Source organism: Setaria viridis, chromosome 9, assembly GCF_005286985.2.
Source record: "Setaria viridis chromosome 9, Setaria_viridis_v4.0, whole genome shotgun sequence".
NCBI lineage: Eukaryota > Viridiplantae > Streptophyta > Magnoliopsida > Poales > Poaceae > Setaria > Setaria viridis.
The window spans coordinates 36,766,719-36,785,005 of NC_048271.2; the positions used below are offsets into that span (position 1 = coordinate 36,766,719).

The window sequence follows — 18,287 nt, forward strand, 5'->3', positions numbered from 1 at the left end:
GTAGCTGGTAGTAGGAGCTTGCTAGCTTTATGGAAGGCCGCAATGCATGCAACTGATGCAAGTGAAAGAAAAAGGGTAAAGGAGAGTGGCCGGTGGTGATTTTACCACTTTACCGGCACCCAATCATGCAAGTAACCGACGGAATCTCGAACCCACTCCGCCAAAGCAGTGAAGTATAAAGTGCGTGTCTTCTGGATAGGATTTTAAATTTACCGCGCGCGGGAAGGGACTCCAGATTTTAAACCATGTTTTGCTTTCATAGCCCGCCAAGTAGAACTTTCAGGTTAGCAGGGAAACCGGCTCAGTTTTCTTGTCAAAATGTAAAGTTAGAAATGTCTATTCTACTTTTTTTAAAAAAGAAATGTATGTTCTATTCACGCGAGAGAGAGATGGTATGCTAGTTAACAGCAATGCCTTAACCAATCATCCGCACATCACAAGGAGCAGGAAACTGCACTGAAGAAGCACAAGAACACGCAGCAGCAGAATAACCAAAACAGGGGAAATCCCTGGTCTGCCCAAGCTGGGGAAATGGCGTTTATACATTACAATATACTTTTTCGATTAATCACCGATCGAAATGAAGATGATGATTGATGATTATAAATTATAAAGCGAGAGTGGGCGGGAGGGCGTACCTTGTACGCCTGCCTCCTCCATTTTCCCACACGGCTTAAATTTTTTTTCCTTCCCTCATGCCCGTTCGCAATTAGGGTGGCACACATCACGTGCCAGCCTCACTCACACAAACACTCGCACATGACGCTCCACCTAAAAGCGCGCCCCCAATGCAACGACTCCATGGACCCATGATGCTGATGATGAGATGATACAACTGCAACGAACACGATGACCAGAGACACCGACGACTAGCCGTTCCGTTCCGTCCCGCCACGCCGTACTAGTAGTAGTAGTCTAGTGGTAGTAGTGTTGTGGTAGAGATCAGAAGAAGACCGGACCGGGTGTTGCCAGCTCCAATTGCGGTCACCCGGACACGGACGGGATCCGATCCCCGGATCAGCAGCTCAGCTGTACTGGACGAAGGAGCGGTAGAAGGTGTTGGGCCTCCAGTTGGCCGGGATGACGTTGTGGGCGACGAGCGTCTTGCCGGACTCGTTGCGGATGCGGATCGAGAAGGGCGCCTGCATGCGGTGGTTGGTGTCCATGCGCCAGACGTTGCCCCAGGACTCGCGCATCGGCGTCCACCGCCCCGTCGGCGGGCCGTGCGCCGTCTTCGACTCCATGAGGTCCACCTGCACCACGTCGCCGTCGCCGTCCTCGTATTCGACGAGTACCGCGAAGTAGACGGGGTTCGAGTACTCCTCCACGTGGAACCCGATCTTGAGGCCCGGGAACTCGCACGGCACCCTGCACAAACAAACATCCACCGCGTTTTTTTAGACACACGAAACAGGGCATCACACTGCTGCTAATCTTGTCATCGGAATATGCCGGTTAGTTGTTTAGCCTAATATAATCCTGCTGCAAGGAATCTCTACTCTTTCAGGCAGTGCCAGGGCCGGGACGGGGGGGGGGGGGGGGGGGGGGGGGGGGGGGGCAAGGCTTGTTTATTAGCTGCTGCATGCAGGTGGTGGTACAGCGAGAAAGCGAAAGGGAATGGGGTTGGCCGGTGGCATGTTGCAACAGTGCGCGCAGATACGTTGGGCTGGGCTGCAAAAGGGGTGCGCCCACTAGTAGCCGAAAATGAGCATGTTGGGGGTGCTGTGCGGCAGCGCAATAAAAGTGACTTTTGTCAGCTGTGCCACTTTGCCGCACATGCGGTGTCCGGGGCTGTAACGCGCGCGGTTGGGTCGATGGCCCGCCAGCCTCCCTACCAAACTTTCACTTGCCGCGCCAGCAAATTCAACAGCGGGTTTGGAGGGAAAGCTAGTACTACCACCGGTAACAATTCGACAGCAACACATCCTGGTACTACTACTACTCCTCGCCCTGTGAGTGAGAGGTGTCTTCTACTTTAAGTGGCGGCAGAACAGAGCAGAACCGAACAGACCTGGTGAACTCGATGTCGATGATGCCGGAGTGGCGGAGCTTGTCGTTGAGGCCGGGCTTGGCGAGCCTGCCGAACGCCGTGCCGCTGAGGTCGAAGTGGTACTTGGACACCGGGTAGTAGTTCATGTCGGTGATGATCACCGTTTCCGCCTTGCCGGAGCAGGACTTGTCCTTGGTGCAACGAATCTGCCAGATCCGCAAGGCAAGCGTCAATGCACAGTAAATGACGCCGTCACGGAGATCGAGTGAGGACGCGCACATGCAAGTGGGCCCCACCCGCAGCTCTTGCTTTTCCGGAGGACCGGACTGGACTGTACGGTAGCGTCCTACCTTAACAGTTACTCCTACTACTACTCTATTTTTTTTCTTTATCATTTACTTGTAGGATTGTTTCGACAAAGGAAAGACATTCTATAATTTCTTTCATATGGAAGGGAATGAAAGACTCCAAAGTTGTTTTTAGTTTTCACCTTGTAGCAGGAGCCGCAGCCCTTGCCGTCCTTGAACAATGGCTGGTTGCCGCAGGAGCCCATAGACATGAACGGGTACTGGTTGGTGTGCTTGAAGCCGCACGCACCACCTAGCAAGATTCGAGAGGGATATGTGAGCCGCATTACCCAGATCGACGAGCAAAGGCACCAAGAAATGCACGTAGAACGAGAGGGGGAAGGAAGAGGTCTCGGAATGCCGGTGCTCACCGTTGTCGTCGGGGCCTGCGCCGTTGGGCTGACCGTACCAGGTGGCCCGGGCCTTCTGCCAGGGGCCCCAGTACACGGCGGCGTCGCTGGCGTTGTAGTTCTCGGTGCCGGCCGCGTCGTGGTCGCCGGTGTCGAGCTGGGCCTCGCGGCAGTGCCCGCCGGCGAGGAGGGCCAGGAGCACGAGCGCCGCCGCGGCGGCGGAGGGGAGGGAGGAGGGGACTCCCATGGCTGCCTTGGCCGTTTCCCCTTTCGGCTTCCTCTAGCTAGTTAGGCAGTGGGCGGCAGTGAGTGAAGAGTGCGAGCAAGTGGTGGGTGGTGGTGGCCGAGGTGCCGTGTGGGCCTATTTATAAGCCAGATGGGCACCGGCACGCGAACGAGCGAGAATGGGGGGAGAGCCGGGCCGGGAGCCCTCCTGCGTGTGTAGTGTGTACGCAGTGTGAGCAGAAGGAGCGAGGGAGAACGTGCCATGTTGGGGCGCACATGGCCTGGGCTGTGGGCTCAGTCCCGAGCGCCCGGCCTAGCTGCTGCCTAGCTCACCACTCTCTACTCGTTCGTCTTGCCACGGCAGCGCGTATTAAAAGCTGGCAGATGAAAGTTGGGGCCGGCCGGTGGATAGATGGACCGACGGACGGACGAGAGTACGAGACGGCGGTGGACGGATCGGCTCGCTCCGTAGCTGCCATTGCCGCGGCTGAGCTCACGTCGTCGCGGGTCAGGTCACGCGATGCGAGCAGAACGGACCAGGGCGGAACAGGGCAAAAGGCTCGCGCTCCCACCTCGGCCCCGGAGCTTCTCCCGAGAAAGATGACTTGTTTGGGGGTGTCGGCATGTGCCAGCGCCCCCCAGCGGCACGGGAAAGGCTCGGGGCCTCCACCTGGGCGCAATGTGCATTGTCCGGCGCGCGTTACTGCGCCTAGTTGGAGCAGATTCCTGGGGTTAGGTTCGTTTTTTGGCCGCTTCTTCCTGGAGATGGACGGATGCGTGTGGGTTTAGCTTCTTCGCATCTTCTGCTTATGGGTTGGGTCTTCTTCCCGTTGAGCTTGGTCGCCTGGATGGCTGGATGTGATGTAAGGAAAAGGCCCAAATGCTGCTGCGGGGGCACGGTGTTTCTTTCGCTTGACTGACTGGACTTGGCATTTCTTTTTTTGAAACATAACTTGGCATTTCCGATCCGTTGGCACAACTCATCGAGCAGGGCTAAATGAGCTGCAGTTGCGGCAAGCCACAGGCCTGCAATATTACTACTAGTAATCTTCAGGAACCGCTAGAATGAAATGCCTGCATTCTATTTGCATCAACAACAATACATTGCATGCATTACTTGCATCGACAGTCTGAACATCCTTTTCTCAAGCACACGTTTAGGCGAACCAAGGTTTCTGCAGTTACGCCTTGGGAAGCTGGGGCGCATCCGGTTCGCTCCCTAACCCACTCGTCACTCGTGTTCAGACACCAAAAGTTTCAGAACCTGACACTCTGACAGCTAGCTTCACTCGTCAGTGCTCGCCGCCTAAACTCCCCCTTTCCCAACGTGCTGTGCTGGGCTGCGCTGGGCTCGCGTTGCGCTCCAGTTCACGATCTTTCCCGCAATAATTCGCGAACCCTCACTAATCCTGCCCAAATTCGATGTGACAGATGCGCCGATCAGCGAAAGCAGAAAAAACCCCAGGGGTCTCTGGTCAGTGCCCTGCGCGCAAGAGCACATCCCCATGCCGCCTTTTGACTCCATTTGTCCTCGATATAGCGTGTCATCCCACATGCCCGTAACAGACCGCAACGCATCTTTTGACCATAGCCAGGAACTTAATTTGGCTGGCAAACAGTGGGATTAGGCAGACGATTTATTTGCCCCGGCTGGACGAACTAGCTGAGCGAGCACATGCATCATGCATGATGTTGCCGTGGCGAGCTAGCAGATTGGCTACCCCTCTACGACGCTGCAAGTACCAGGGTACTGTACTGTACGTACGTACTGGTAGAATGTAGCAGGCCCGGTCTACGGAATTAATGGGTGCCAACCCTCTAAAACCGGCCGCGGCCGGGCGCCCCATCTGACCCGGCAGGCCGGCATGGGTCTACCCTCGACGATGCTTCAAGGAAACGCTGGGGACGAGATCGATCAACAGAAAGAAGCCAGCTGCTCGTAGCTTACTAGCATTTCACCGGCTACAAACGCGATGATCGCCCGCCGGCCGGCGCAAGCACATCGATCACGGAATCGCTTGCGATCTTTTCTTTGCATGTATAGCTCGTGAGCATGTGTGTCGGATGGGTAACTTTCTGGCTTCTTTTTCGGGAACGATCGATCGATGTGATCCCGGCGGGTAAGCGCTGTGCAGGTGAGCAATGATGCGGCCACCTGAGCCGATCAGACGCACCTAAACACTTCACTGCAACTCGATCCCTGGAGCCAGCAATAATGCTCGCACCGCTCGATCACCAGGTATTGGTAGCCTAGTTGGCGCCGCTTTGGTGCTTGCTCGGATGATCCACCGTCCATGCGTGATCCCGGCAGTTGAACGTGAATCCACGTAGTAGCTGCAACGCCCTCTACCGGCCGGGCAGTAGTCTACCGATCGATGGACCGAGCTACTTTTGCTGGCCGTTCGGTTTTAGATCTGGATACCTACCTGCCTGCAATCGACGGACGGAGCAGGAGCAGCGAGGAATAATTGGACTCTCTGGTTCGGTCTTCCGGCGCATGCGATGCAAATGCGAGGACTCCTGCTGGTCGGCGGCGACAATCATGCCACGGCATGGCTAGCGCACGCATCCGGGAACAGTATCGATTCCAACGCTAAAATACAGCGCAGGGCTCTCCGCACCGGGCAATGATGCACGGGGGCACACGGGTACAGCCCTAGTCGATGCCCTTGGTGTTGGTGGCTGGCTGTCAGCGCTTGCTGCCGAATTATGCAACTGATCCACGCGTGCCGGTGCCTCAACACCCAGCTAGCTGCCTCCCCTCCCTCGTATCATTGCCGCAACGGGGCATGGCCAGCAGCAGCCTAGGCACGCAATGACTACAGGATGCTGGCAGCTGGTGTTAGTATACACATCCGGGTTTCAATTCCAGGGCGACTGTGCCGGCATGTTCTCTGCCAGCGGAAGCTTTTCTACGCGGACATGATGATTGCGACGGCCGGAAGGGAGGAAAGGAGGAAGTGGGGGAAGTGCACATGGCGATGGATGGATGGGTGAGATAGGTGATGCCGATACGCACCGCCGGCGCGCGCCGGATGCGTCCAGTTCTCATCCGCGAAAGCGGTGTTTTAACATGGCTGGTGCAAGTGATCAGTGACGACGGGCCAAACGACGATTCACATGACGCCTCTCGACGCCGACGGATGCATCATCTACTAGCAGTAGCCAGGGGCCGATTTTGTCAACCTGACGTATAGGATTGCTGGTGCTGATCGGTCGGTTTTTTCTACGGTTTAACAGTGCAGAGGAAATGCTCCGAGCCTCACTCGTCTCTTTCAACAGAGCAGCTGGCGGCAACCACAAACAACCAGCAGGTAGAGCTGGACAAGATCGTGACAAGTTCAAATTTTGCACAGATCGCGGGAATGCTTGTGTACAATGTACAGACTAGTACAGTTTTCGTTTGATTCTTTTTCACATAAGCAGTAGTATACTCTGTACTCGTGATCTACTGCTGAATCGTGATGTCAGCACGCGATGGGACGAAAACTCTGTCGTCGTCCTCGTCGCTACGAGCCACCAGGTTCCCGGGAGGAGGTGGTGGTTCCCGCTGCGAGCCTCGCATTGAATTGTTATGTTTTTTTGGCGCAGGCGCAGTCGGTAACCGTAACCGAAGCACTGCGATACGAAACAAAAGCATGCAGGATGCTTTGCTTGTCCTCCATGGCTCCACCTCCACGCGCCCACTCCACCGCCCCCCCCCCCCCCCCCCCCCCCCTATTCGTTGTCCCTTGCTCCTCGTTTCTCGAGGGCGGCGTGACAAGTTTACTCCACCCTCAACTCCACTGCAGCACTGCCGGCGCGCGGCCTCACGTCGTCGCAGGGCTCGAAGAAGACGTGAGCACAGGACGAGCTCGTCGGGCTCGTGAACGAATGACTGCAGGGAGTGCAGCGACAACCCCCTGGTCCTTGTGGTGGTGTGCTTGAATTGCCGCGCCGAGAGAATGGGCGCGACGTGCTCGTGGTGACAGGCGCTTCACTTTCTCCTCGTCGTTTCTCCGGGAAAGTAGGAGCAAAATAATGCGATGTGGATAGGGAGCACGAATGCGGTCGAGGTGCTTTGCCATGGCCGCCACGGAGCTCTCTGCACTTGCACTGCGCCAGCCGCCGGGGGCAAGGGACCAGAGCTAATGAATAGTAGTGCAGTAGTGCTATAAGACCAGTATATTACTAGCATAATACTAACCTGCAAAAAGTAGTTGTTATCTTGCTTTGACTTTACCCAAACATCCCCAATTATGCGGCCTGATGAAAGGACGGCGGACAGCAGAGACGAAATATTCTATCTGGCCGGATGAAATCGTCGCAAAGGCCAAGCAAGTTCCGAAGAGGCAGAGCAAGCCGGACGCGATGCTTGGCGTGGATTGGGGCATCTCGAGTGGCATTTTTCCTCCGTTGGGCCCAGCAGACATGCACCAACCCGGCCGTGATTCAAGGTGCGTCTGCCTGCAGCAACGAGCAGCAGCAGATCAAGCAAGGCAATGGCCACTTTGCTTTACCGGGCCATGAGTGGGGGAAATCCCCGGAACCTAAAGGCGGCGGCCCACATGGCGGTCACAAGATGGGGCGAGCCTCGGAGCCTGTTTGGCCGAGATGATGATTGAGCGCCGCGGGGACTGCATCGGACGTTAGCGGAGGCACGGAGCAAGCGTTGGGGAAGAAATCAACGGCGGATACATGAGGCGTGCTCGGAGACCGGGAGCCGGGAGGCCGTCGCCGGCGCCGGGCCACCACTAACGGTTCCCTTTCTAGGGCCGGGCGCCTGCGCCTGGGGCCTTTATCCTGTTCCCACTCTAACGAGAAAAACTGTCTCAACGCACGCCACTCGCTGCCGGCCACCGGCGCTCGCCAGGCCCACCGGTAAAGGTTAGCCTTGCTGCACTGGTAGAATAGTAAAAGTGACTGGAGTGTGTGACCGCAGTGCATGCGACCTCTGCCTGCGCCCATGCTGCAGTATATTTATGGCGGTGGCGAGGTGGTCTCGCTGCTCCGGCGAATAAATTCCGCCATCGGTGGCCGGTGGCCGGCGTACGGTCGCCCACCGGCGGTGATCTGGATAGTTCCCTCGCATCGGGTGCGTACGTGTCGGCTCCGGTCTGGAGAACAACGGCTTAATCAATGTGAGTGCACTGCTGCCGTGTAGGGAAGGGATCGCCTGATTTTTAAATTTAGACGCCCCAGCTAACATTGACCTGTGTCTCGTAGATTAGTCTCTGGCAAGGGTCAAGCATCATGCCGTGCAGAGACCAGAGAGAACCTAGCTCAGAAGTGAAGTGAAGTGAAGACAAAGGAGGGTTTGTGTGAACGGGGGTCCTCTGCGCACAGGGCACGTGAGTGCACGTTCGCGGGAATCTTTAAGAACTTTGCACACACGCATCTGGCAGCCGGGATAGCTTGTGTGAGAACGTATTTTGCAGCCGATGTGTCGCTGACAGCGCGGTCCACGGCTTGGGCCCCTCCTTATCCTAACCGGAACCGGTGAGCGAGTCAACAAGAAAATACGAGCCGTTGGGCCGACGGACTACGAGTGCGGAATTTGTACCCTTCCAATTTTGATTTGTTCTCCTATGTAAATATGACCTTGTTTAGTTGCCAAAGTTTGGAGGTGCCAAATTACTGTTACAGCACTGTAGCACACTGTAGCGTTTCATTTGTATTTGTGAATTATTGTCCAAACATTGACTAGTTAGGCTCAAAAGATTCATCTCACAAAGTACAACAAAATTGTGCAATTAGTTTTTAATTTCTTCTACATTTAGTACTCCATGCATGTACCGCAAGTTTGATGTGATGGGGAATCTTCTTTTTGCATAGTGCCAAAGTTGGGAGTACTAAATGTAGACGAAATTAAAAACTAATTGCACAGTTTTGTTGTACTTTGCGAGACGAATCTTTTGAGCCTAATTAGTCAATGTTTGGACAATAATTCACAAATACAAACGAAACGCTACAGTGTGCTACAGTGCTGTAATAGTAATTTGGCACCTCCAAACTTAGGCAACTAAACAAGGCCTAAACCAGGGCTATATTGCAAATATGATCCAGGTAATAAATGCCGTAGCCGGAGCGGATAGGAGGGCGCGCGGCGCGGGCGGCCTCACACGTCGGAAGCGAAGCTTTGCTTGCCTTGCCGGATGGAGTGGATTGGGATGGCCCGATCGATGGCGCGCGGCCGAGTGGCAGCAGGCCCCACGCAGCGCTGCGCACGCACGGTCACATGGGGGCACCGGCGCGGGCGGGGCCATGTGGGGTAGTTCCGCCCCCGCCCTTGCCCCGGAGGAGGCTGGAGCCGCGCGCGATGCGAGAAGGCGATGGCGAGCGCAACGCAACGTGGTGGTTGCTGCGACGGTGTCAGCCGAGCATGTGAAATCATCGTGCCCGCGGGGGACCTCCCCCCCGGACTTGCTTGACTTCTTTTCTTTCCTTTGGCGTCCCGCCCTCCCACCCAATGCCGGTGTCGGGAGCTTTTTGTTTCAGCCCGCCAAATAATTCCGGCCGGGTGTCCCCGCGAATTTCATCCAAGTCAGGAGCTCAAACCCTGCCACGTCGCTTTCGGATTTCCGCCTCCAGCGAGTAACGTTGTAACAACCTTGCCAGGCAATTATGGTAGGCAAGGCACTGCCTGCCTGCCGCACTGGCCGCTCGCGTCGTGTAATATTCAGATGGTTTGCTGGCAACTAGCGGCTGCTGATCTCACATGCTCAGGTAGGAAAGGTAAGTGATTATCATTATTCAACCGAAGTAGCACTGTGTTGAGAGTTCATGTTACATGAACTCGGTTGTTTGGGACTTTGAAGTCTAGGTTTAATTTTGGCCAATCCTGGCCCAAGGAGGTCGACTTGCTAGTCTGCTAGGCACGGTCCAGGCCCAATAACAAGCTCAGGTTTAAGTTTGGGCTGAACAGTTGGGCCTATTTCGGAGCCCAGCCAACTCGTATCACACACACATCTGCCGGCCACGATGCCGCTGCCATCGTCCTTCGTGATGCGTGGGTCGCCGTAAGAATCGTCCCGACTCGGTCTGTTTTCTAGGTTTGTCATACATGTTTTCCATATCTTTTGTTATTAGGGCAAGTATATTGCTACACGTCAGCGGTCTCATAGGTCATCTCATGCAGTGCCACGTACGATTTTTGATGATATGGAGGAGAGAGAGCGAGGAGAGAGAAAGAGGTCGTTGCTTCGCGAAACAACCACCTCATGAGCTAAATTGTAGGACTATGAGACAACTTAACAACCATTGTACGAGTTATTGTTGCCATGCAACTCATAATATTTTATTTTTCTTATGCACAAATTAAGGAATTATATACCACTACCAGACAGGTTACCTGTTGAATCATCTCAAGATTACATGTCAATGCATGAGACCACCTATTAGACGATACCAATGTACTTGCCCTTAGCCGGGAATGAAACGAGAACCGCGGTGGGAGTGACCAGTGACGGCCTGACGAACTGCGAGATGTTGTGCTAGGAAAAACTTGTCCCGGGAAAGCCTGAGTACCCATATTCTACTGGTATCGTCTCCAGTAAATTGTGGATCGTGGTGATGATGCCAATTTAAGACTTGTGTCAACGTGTCTCATGCATCTCATGTACTGTGTATAACATGTGTATGTGCTCACTGCTCAGTGTGCTCCTACATTTTGTCACGGTCATCCAATTTTAATTTCCCTATTACCGACTTTCATATACCCAAATATCACGTGCCCACTTTCGTTTCCGGCTATCTTGGTCCCTGTCTTCGGCGACCAAATATGAACACATAAATTACTGAGAGTTTTTCCTGCATGTTCTGATCCGTTTTATTGTTCAATTTAATTAGGCTTGCCCTATTTTATTTTCAATTAAATCAATAAAATTGAATGGACCATAATTAATGTCAGGGAGTTAGGGCGTGTTTGGTACTGCTTCGCTCGAAATTTTGCAGCTTCACTCCAGATTCATCTTGCCAAACAGCTCGAGCTCCACTAGCACCAACTCCAGAAAAAAGGTGGATCTAGGAACCAACTCCAAGGTTTTTCTAGAGCACCTCAAAGGGTGCTCCGAAAACAATAGTTTCAAACCTCTCTTGGAGTTGGGTGGAAATTACCCACCAATGCCACTGGTTACACATACCGTTTCACGGAGGGAAAAAGATCGAGCCTTTCCTCCCCCGCGCGCATGTTTCTCTTCTGCCGCTGCCGCCTCCCCTCCCTCACGAACTCCTCTGTTCCGTTGTCACCCCTTCTCTCCCCTTCCTCCGGCCCTCCTAGATGAGCTGACGGAAGTCCAGCCCTATGCGGTTGTGGATCAAGAAGTCGTTGCCGATGAGCGGCCCCGTTGGCCCGTCGAACAGCAGCGGGCTGGGAGTGTGCATTAGGCCGCCGGTGGCCCCGGCGCCCATGTGCCCCATTGCCTGCGGTTGCGGCTGGTACTAGTGGTGCGGGTGCAGGTGCACCTCCTTCTGGCGGTGCAGCTCGAGCACCTTGCGGTGGGAGTTGGAGTGCTTCGACACCACGAAGGTCAGGCTCGCCGCCAGGCGGTACTCCAGCACGAGGCGCCCGGACTTGTACCAGACACCGCACGCGTTGCACAACGTCTTGGGGCCTAGGGGCCCCGTCCTCCACTGCGGCGTCTTGTTAGTCTCGCAGTGCAGGCACTTCCTCCCCTCCCCGGCCGACGCAGCCGTCGCCACGGTGGTGGCGTTCGGCTCCGGGGTTGTCGACGGTTCCTTCTTTTTGGCGGGCTTCAATGGTTTCTTGGCCGGGAACGCTGGCGCCGTGGTGCCGGACTCGGACGGTGAGATGGCCGCGGACGCCGGAGATGGCGGCGACACAGGAGGGGGCGGGAGCACAAGCAGGCGGGAGGCCTAGCTGCATGGCGTGATGCGGGAGCGCTTGCTGCGCGCCTTGCCTGGCACGGGCGCCTCTGGTGGCAGCACACCGCCGTCGGGCAGCACCACAGGAGCGGAAACGAACGCCATGGCGGTGTCGGTGGAGGAGGCTGGCGGGACGCTGGTGATGATCTGCAGTTTCTTGAGGTCCTCTGTGGGGAAGTTGTCCTTGCCCATGTAGTTGGACAGCCATTCTAGCTCCGCCAATTGGTCGTACTGCGTAGAGATTTAGAGCAAGAAACAAGTCAGCAACAGCGCCGTTAAACTCCGCTCTGAGTTCACTGGCGACCAGCGCTCGTGCGACATAGACCCAAGATTCTCTGTTGACGCCGACCACATGTTCGTTGATGATGTGGGCTTCTCCTGGGATGAGCCCTGTGCATCGTGGGACAGCTTCCTGTTCGGTGCTGGCACCGGCATTAGCCTCAGCCGTGCACCGCTGCCGGTCTCCCGCCTACCTCCCATCCTCTCCGTGCTCGAGGACTCCCCCGCCGGCATCGTCAAGCGCTCCGATGGCCAAATCCTCATGGAAGATGACTCCCAGCCCTAGCCCGACGCCAACGCCAACATCCCTAGCGGTTTGGCGCAGACGTGAGGCTAGTTCGCATCGCAGGAAAAAAGCACCTAAGAGCAAGAGTGGCTATTCCTGGAGCTGAATTCGCATCCGGTAGCCAAATAGGTACATAGCTTCCTATTTTCTTGGAGTTGGTGGAGTGGGGCTATAAAAAAGTGGAGTTAGTGGAATGGAGCTATTTTTTTGGAGCGGAGCAGTCCCAAACAGACCCTTATAAAAAGTGATTAATCCCGTATGGGAAGTTGAGGACAACTGTTTAATAAAGAGTGATGGTTCAATTGATGACTCGATTTGAGCTGTTCATGAGGATCGATGACCATTAGATAGCAAATTAGGAGATGTTTCTAAGGGAGATTCCACACCAAGTATGCAGTCCGCAAACACCTCAATGCTCTTAGGAGTGACATCTGGAAACAAACGGAGAGAAGGTTAGAGCCAATGGATGGTCAGCCTAGAGGAAAGAGAGTGGAAACAAGAAATCAAAATCGAAGGGTGGAGAACTTACGATGTTTCGTTTACCTGAAGCTTTCTCTGAAATCGGGGATAGGAATAGGACCCGAAGAGCCTTTCCACACAAAAATGCTCTAGCCCACTCAGATAGGGAAGTAGCGTAGTTTTAAATAGCGGGCTATGGGAAATAGCGGCATCTTTTTTCCAATAGCTAAAAGGCTGTAGCCAAGCTATAGCGCAGCTATAACAAATAGCATTTTTATAGAAAAGCGTGAAAATACAAACAATTGATCAAAAAACATATGGTAATTAAGAAAAGTGATGAACACAAGTCTTCAAAGAAAGATCTCCTGTTGAATTAGCATCAGCCCAGCAATTTGCATTGTTGTGGCAGAGCTTAAGCCAATAACGCCGCATCTATCCATCAAAATCAAATCAGGAAGCACCGCTGAATTGAAGCAAAGTATAGGTAAGGAAAGGGTCGTGGATGTCAGGGTGAGATGACATTGCATTGCATGGCTGGAAAATGGCCATGGATGTCGCTGGGCTTCACATTTTTATCCACCAGTATAGAAATGGGAATAGCGGTGCTAAATTACTGCTAGCGCTAAGCTGTTTAGCGCGGCTCTTTAGCGGTCACAGCTGCCATAGTGGCACAAATGGCAATATCTTAGCGCGGGCATTTTCTAAATGCTACAGCGCCGCTAACGCGGGGCTATAGCCCGCTATTTAAAACCATGGGAAGTATTCGATAAGGCCATACTCCTTGGCGATGTCGAGGGTGCTGTAAATTTTTGCCATCTCTCTTGCCATGGTAATGAATTGTTGATTCTCATTGTTATCCTCGAACTCAGCAATGAAGTTCAAAGGAAGGTGATATATTTCTCTCATAACTAAGGGGTGAGTCTTGGTCTAGGGGTCGATCTCAACCTTGTGGTAAAACTAATGGCGATTCTAGTCCTTTGGCCACTTGTGGTAAGCAGTCATAGGTGAGCTGACATTGTCACGATAGATGAAATTTAAGCATCTGAATTGGGCTTCTTAGGACTGATGGTGGACCGATGAGCACAAGCCAAGCTGCTAGCCGAATGGGGAGCTTTTGTGGTTTTACATACCCACATGTACTGGTTAAGCCAAATGAGGGCATTCGGAGTCAGATGATGAGTAAAACTGAAGAATCTTGGTAGCACATCAAAGGGGTGTTGCATCCTAGAGAAGAAGTGTTCATGATAGACGACAACTTCATCATCTCTAGGAGCAAGAATAGCCTAGGAAGGAGACGGAGGGCGAGTGGCACCGACGACAATCATCTTCCTCTTAACCACTTGGTTCATCATCTCTTGAGTTATTTTACTCTGACGGAAGACATTGGTCGGTTTCTTTGGAGTCTTAGACTTCCTTTATGGTAGATCAGACCTTTCGACACTTTCGACACCACTGTCTCTCTTGCGCTTTAGTGCCATGGAGAATATGTAACTGCAACAAACTAGAAAACAAAAGGGGCTAAAAGAAGATAAGCACCTTTGGACCGAAGATCCGTCAACAGATGAGAACCAAATCGCGGTAAAACCAAATCGCGGTAAAATTTGTGCGTGTTTAAACTGTGACTTGTCTTTTCTAAACTTCTATTCCAACAATTCTCGTGTTTAAATTGAAGGGATCAAGATCGGAACTTCTAGGTGACAGAATTCCCGCCATTCAGCCGAAGGTGTGCCACCACAGAAGGGTGTGCGGCTCCGAAAGGGGAGTGGGTGAAAAGTGAGGACAACATGGTGGTGAAGTTACCGCGACATCCACGAATATGCTAGAATATAGGCGTTGAGTTTGTATGAAAGAGTAATTGTATGTAATAGCGGTTCACCTTCTTACAAATTGGGGTTCCTATAATTGAAAAGGCAGCTAATTCGAAATTATTGAGTAGATTGCATTTTTCGTACCATCATTTATTACTCGCGGTGTTTTAAGTAAAAGTAGAAGTAGAAATAGAAGCAGAAGCAGAAGTAAAAGCACTAGGAAGTTTAGCAGTTAGGTCCCTTCAGTATCATTCTTGCTGCTGTGACCGTCCTCAGTTCGAGGCCATTTTCCAACAACTGCTGCCGGAGGCACCGGCCACGCCATTGGATGCTTGTGTAGCAGCACTGTCACTAGATCACTCACACTTTTGTATGTTCAAGGTTTGCATTAAAATTTTTAGAATTAAAATATACCATAATTTGTCTAATTTTAACATTTATTCTAGCCATAGGCGGTGATGAGGAGAGTGGAGAGCTGAGTGAAAGCTTGACTGCAAGAAGCGCTCGCGAGCCATCAGGGCGGGGGCGCCGTTCGGCCAATTTCTTCGAATGGTGCAGCATCTCAACGGAATATTCTCTCAAATTGTAATCAACCTGGATGACTTGATTCAGTACACTGAACCAAACACAGGGACCACCCTTCATTCAGGATCATCACGTTGACGTATCATTTGATACACCAAGCACTGTCTACATGTTCAACTTGGTGCAAACAACCAAAAGCATCCTTAAGCGTTAGGAACTTCAGATAAGAGTTTGGACTACCGGACACTCTCGGTAGCTTGCATGACAGTCGTCGCATCTCTAAAAACTTGCCCATGTGTTTCCCATATATGGCACAAACTTGTAGGGTGCCTTCTGCATTGACCCTTTTCTCTTCCTAACTGGATTCTGCATTCATGTTGCAGGTTGTGCCCTGCAACCACCACACATTTCTTCCCAATTTCAGACAGATAGCAAGAAATTCAACTTGGTACAACGACCAAAAACACCCTTAAGAATTAGGATAGGAGCCAGTTAGGACTCGCGGACTCGGTAGCCTGCAGGACAGTTGCACCTCTACAAAATTGAGGCTCTGTGTTTCCCGTGGCACAAACTTGTAGGGCGGCTTCTGCATTAACCCTTTTCTTTTCTTAAGTGGATTCTCGATTCTGCACTCACATTGTAGGGTGTATCTTGCAACCACCATGGCTTCTCAATTTCAGACGGACAGCAAAAAGGTGTTGGATTATCATCAACTTCCAGTGAAACAGAAACGGATTTGGTACCTCTTCCTACCCAGCTCTGTATAGTATATTAACTAGTAAGTTAGTAGCTACACAACACATCATTCAGGGATTTGGTACACAGAATCCATACAATGATTACTTGTCAATAATAGTGTCCTCCCATGATTCAATTGCAGACCTGTCGTTCCTTCTGTATCCCGCTGTGCACGAATCTCCCGTTCATAACACTGGGACAGGAGTCTTAAAAATGTTCCAAGATCAGTAAGCAAGTACTAGACACTGCTGATAACACACAACATGCCATAACAGCCAAGAAGCCGTTACATTTTTTTAATAGTTCTCTCGTGACCCGAAGCCTCTTCCTCCCATGATATGCTCTCCAGAGCCATGTGACCCCTACCAAAGCAAGTCGGGGCGCAACGACCGCTGTGATGGCGATCGCGGCGCACTGCGTTCGATTCCCTTTTCCGGCCTATAAATAACCCGGCAGCGTGCCCGTTCCAGACCATCCAAGCACACAACTTCTCCTGTCTGCCCAGTGGTAGAACAAACTACCCTCCCAAGCTTGCAAGCTTGTCGTTAGTAGCGCTGGTTGCCTAGCTTAGTAAGATGGCATTCTCCACCAAGGTAGCCGCACTTGCTGCACTGATCTTCTTGCTCCTGGTCACGTATGGCTCGTGCGCTAGGCCGGTGAGCTTCAACGCCTCCGACTTCACCGCCGACCCCAACTGGGAGGCCGCCAGGGCCACCTGGTACGGCGCGCCCACCGGCGCCGGCCCATACGACGACGGTACGTATGCGGTAAATGATCACCGATGATCGCCGGCGCATGACGCTAGGCGATCTTGCCGTGCTCATGAACGGTCCATAAACTTGCGTCCATTTGTGCGTTCATGCAGGTGGTGCCTGTGGATTCAAGAACGTGAACCTGCCGCCGTTCTCGTCCATGACGTCGTGCGGCAACCAGCCCCTGTTCAAAGACGGCAAGGGCTGCGGCTCCTGCTACCAGGTAGATTAATTGGTCAGACAAAGCTAACTCTGGAGCCTGCGGGTAATGGAAAGGGAAAGCTCCATCACAGGTTCGAGTTTTGACACACTCTGTTTTGATGCCTTTTTTCCAGATACGATGCGTCAACAACGCTGCGTGCTCCGGCAACCCGGAGACGGTGATCATCACTGACATGAACTACTACCCGGTCTCCAAGTACCACTTCGACCTCAGCGGCACGGCGTTCGGCGCCATGGCCAAGCCTGGGCGCAACGAAGAGCTCCGCCACGCCGGCATCATCGACATCCAGTTCAAGAGGTGGGTAACATGCGCCGCACGTTGCTCTGAGCCACAAATCCACAATCTGCAGGCCCCACCTGAACAGAATATAAGCTCCACTGTCTATCTACTTTGCGCTGCATGTGGAGGAGTGAAACTCCTGTAGATTCGCGGAAATATTTAGTAGTTACTGTACCTACTCCTAATCTCTAGATTAGGACTGTAGCCTGACAAGAACAAGACTAATGGAAACTTGTCACATGCAGAGTGCCCTGCAACTACCCCGGGCAGAAGGTGACGTTCCACGTCGAGGAGGGCTCGAACCCCGTCTACCTTGCTGTCCTCGTCGAGTTCGAAGACGGCGACGGCGACGTGGTGCAGGTGGACCTCATGGAGGCCAACTCCGGGTACTGGACGCCGATGCGCGAGTCCTGGGGATCCATCTGGAGGATGGACTCGAACCACCGGCTGCAGGCGCCCTTCTCGCTGCGCATCACCAACGAGTCCGGCAGGAAGCTGGTGGCCAACCGGGTCATCCCGGCCAACTGGGCGCCTAACACCTACTACCGCTCCATCATCCAATACTAGTTCAGCCACTGCGCTCTGTAACTCGCTGTCATTGGCTTAATTGTATATGGTTGGTGCGTTTTTACTAGGTAGTAGTAATTAAGTGAGGAACCAGAAGCCCGGCAATGCCGTAGGTGTTGTGTTTCAGCAAGATTGGCAGAGTAGGAGATGAGGAGGCTAGTTTGGATGTGCTTTCTCGCCCAGTGTCAATGTATTTATCAGTGTGATCAAGACTATAAAAAGGTTTTTCTTAATTCAGAACGTCTATGCTTCGCCCATACCCTTATGTTTGTCGCTCCTCTTGATTATTATTCGGCACAAGTTGCTCATATATTCAGCGCAAATTACTTTACTATACTCCCTCCACGCATAACTAAGTGACCTTTATTTTTGTGTTGCCTGTAGACTGTAGTGAATATTCTAAACACTAGCTGTAGATTATTCTGTTATGTATTGAGTTTGGATCTTTGAAAATTACATAAATAGATTTGTCTTGGAACTAGTTTCACAATAGTTTCTAAATCTCAATGCACAGTCTTGTTACACTATTACCAAGACTGGGTACATGGTAACCAAGCCAGAAGGGTTTCATGAGGATGAATCCTCTCTCATTTAATG

General features: G+C 52.6%; 2 protein-coding genes and 1 pseudogene across 2 annotated transcripts; 1 reads left to right on the forward strand and 2 right to left on the reverse strand.

Moving 5' to 3' along the window:
* Nucleotides 1–488: 488 nt before the first annotated feature.
* LOC117837026 (expansin-B4) lies at nucleotides 489–3,035 on the reverse strand. Its single transcript, XM_034716578.2, has 4 exons — nucleotides 2,709–3,035; nucleotides 2,481–2,590; nucleotides 2,012–2,196; nucleotides 489–1,368 (listed from the first exon to the last, which is right to left on the reverse strand). Exons 1-4 carry the CDS (start codon nucleotides 2,932–2,934, stop codon nucleotides 1,026–1,028), a joined length of 864 nt encoding a protein of 287 aa, XP_034572469.1. The 5' UTR covers nucleotides 2,935–3,035; the 3' UTR covers nucleotides 489–1,025.
* Nucleotides 3,036–10,678: 7,643 nt separating this feature from the next.
* LOC117835602 (GATA transcription factor 12-like) lies at nucleotides 10,679–12,287 on the reverse strand (annotated as a pseudogene).
* A 4,041-nt stretch (nucleotides 12,288–16,328) lies between these two features.
* Nucleotides 16,329–17,923, forward strand: LOC117837027 (expansin-B3). Its single transcript, XM_034716579.2, has 4 exons — nucleotides 16,329–16,625; nucleotides 16,735–16,844; nucleotides 16,957–17,141; nucleotides 17,369–17,923. Exons 1-4 carry the CDS (start codon nucleotides 16,445–16,447, stop codon nucleotides 17,688–17,690), a joined length of 798 nt encoding a protein of 265 aa, XP_034572470.1. The 5' UTR covers nucleotides 16,329–16,444; the 3' UTR covers nucleotides 17,691–17,923.
* The last annotated feature ends 364 nt before the right edge of the window (nucleotides 17,924–18,287 follow it).

Excerpts from the sequence above, each read along its gene's own strand:
- LOC117837026 (XM_034716578.2), bottom strand. The coding sequence starts at position 2,934 with ATGGGAGTCCCCTCCTCCCTCCCCTCCGCCGCCGCGGCGGCGCTCGTG. Across the intron at positions 2,591-2,708 it reads CGCAGGCCCCGACGACAACG|GTGGTGCGTGCGGCTTCAAG; the intron begins GTGAGCACCGGC and ends GAATCTTGCTAG. Across the intron at positions 1,369-2,011 it reads ATCGACATCGAGTTCACCAG|GGTGCCGTGCGAGTTCCCGG; the intron begins GTCTGTTCGGTT and ends TTGTTTGTGCAG.
- LOC117837027 (XM_034716579.2), top strand. The coding sequence starts at position 16,445 with ATGGCATTCTCCACCAAGGTAGCCGCACTTGCTGCACTGATCTTCTTG. Across the intron at positions 16,845-16,956 it reads GCTGCGGCTCCTGCTACCAG|ATACGATGCGTCAACAACGC; the intron begins GTAGATTAATTG and ends CCTTTTTTCCAG. Across the intron at positions 17,142-17,368 it reads ATCGACATCCAGTTCAAGAG|AGTGCCCTGCAACTACCCCG; the intron begins GTGGGTAACATG and ends TGTCACATGCAG.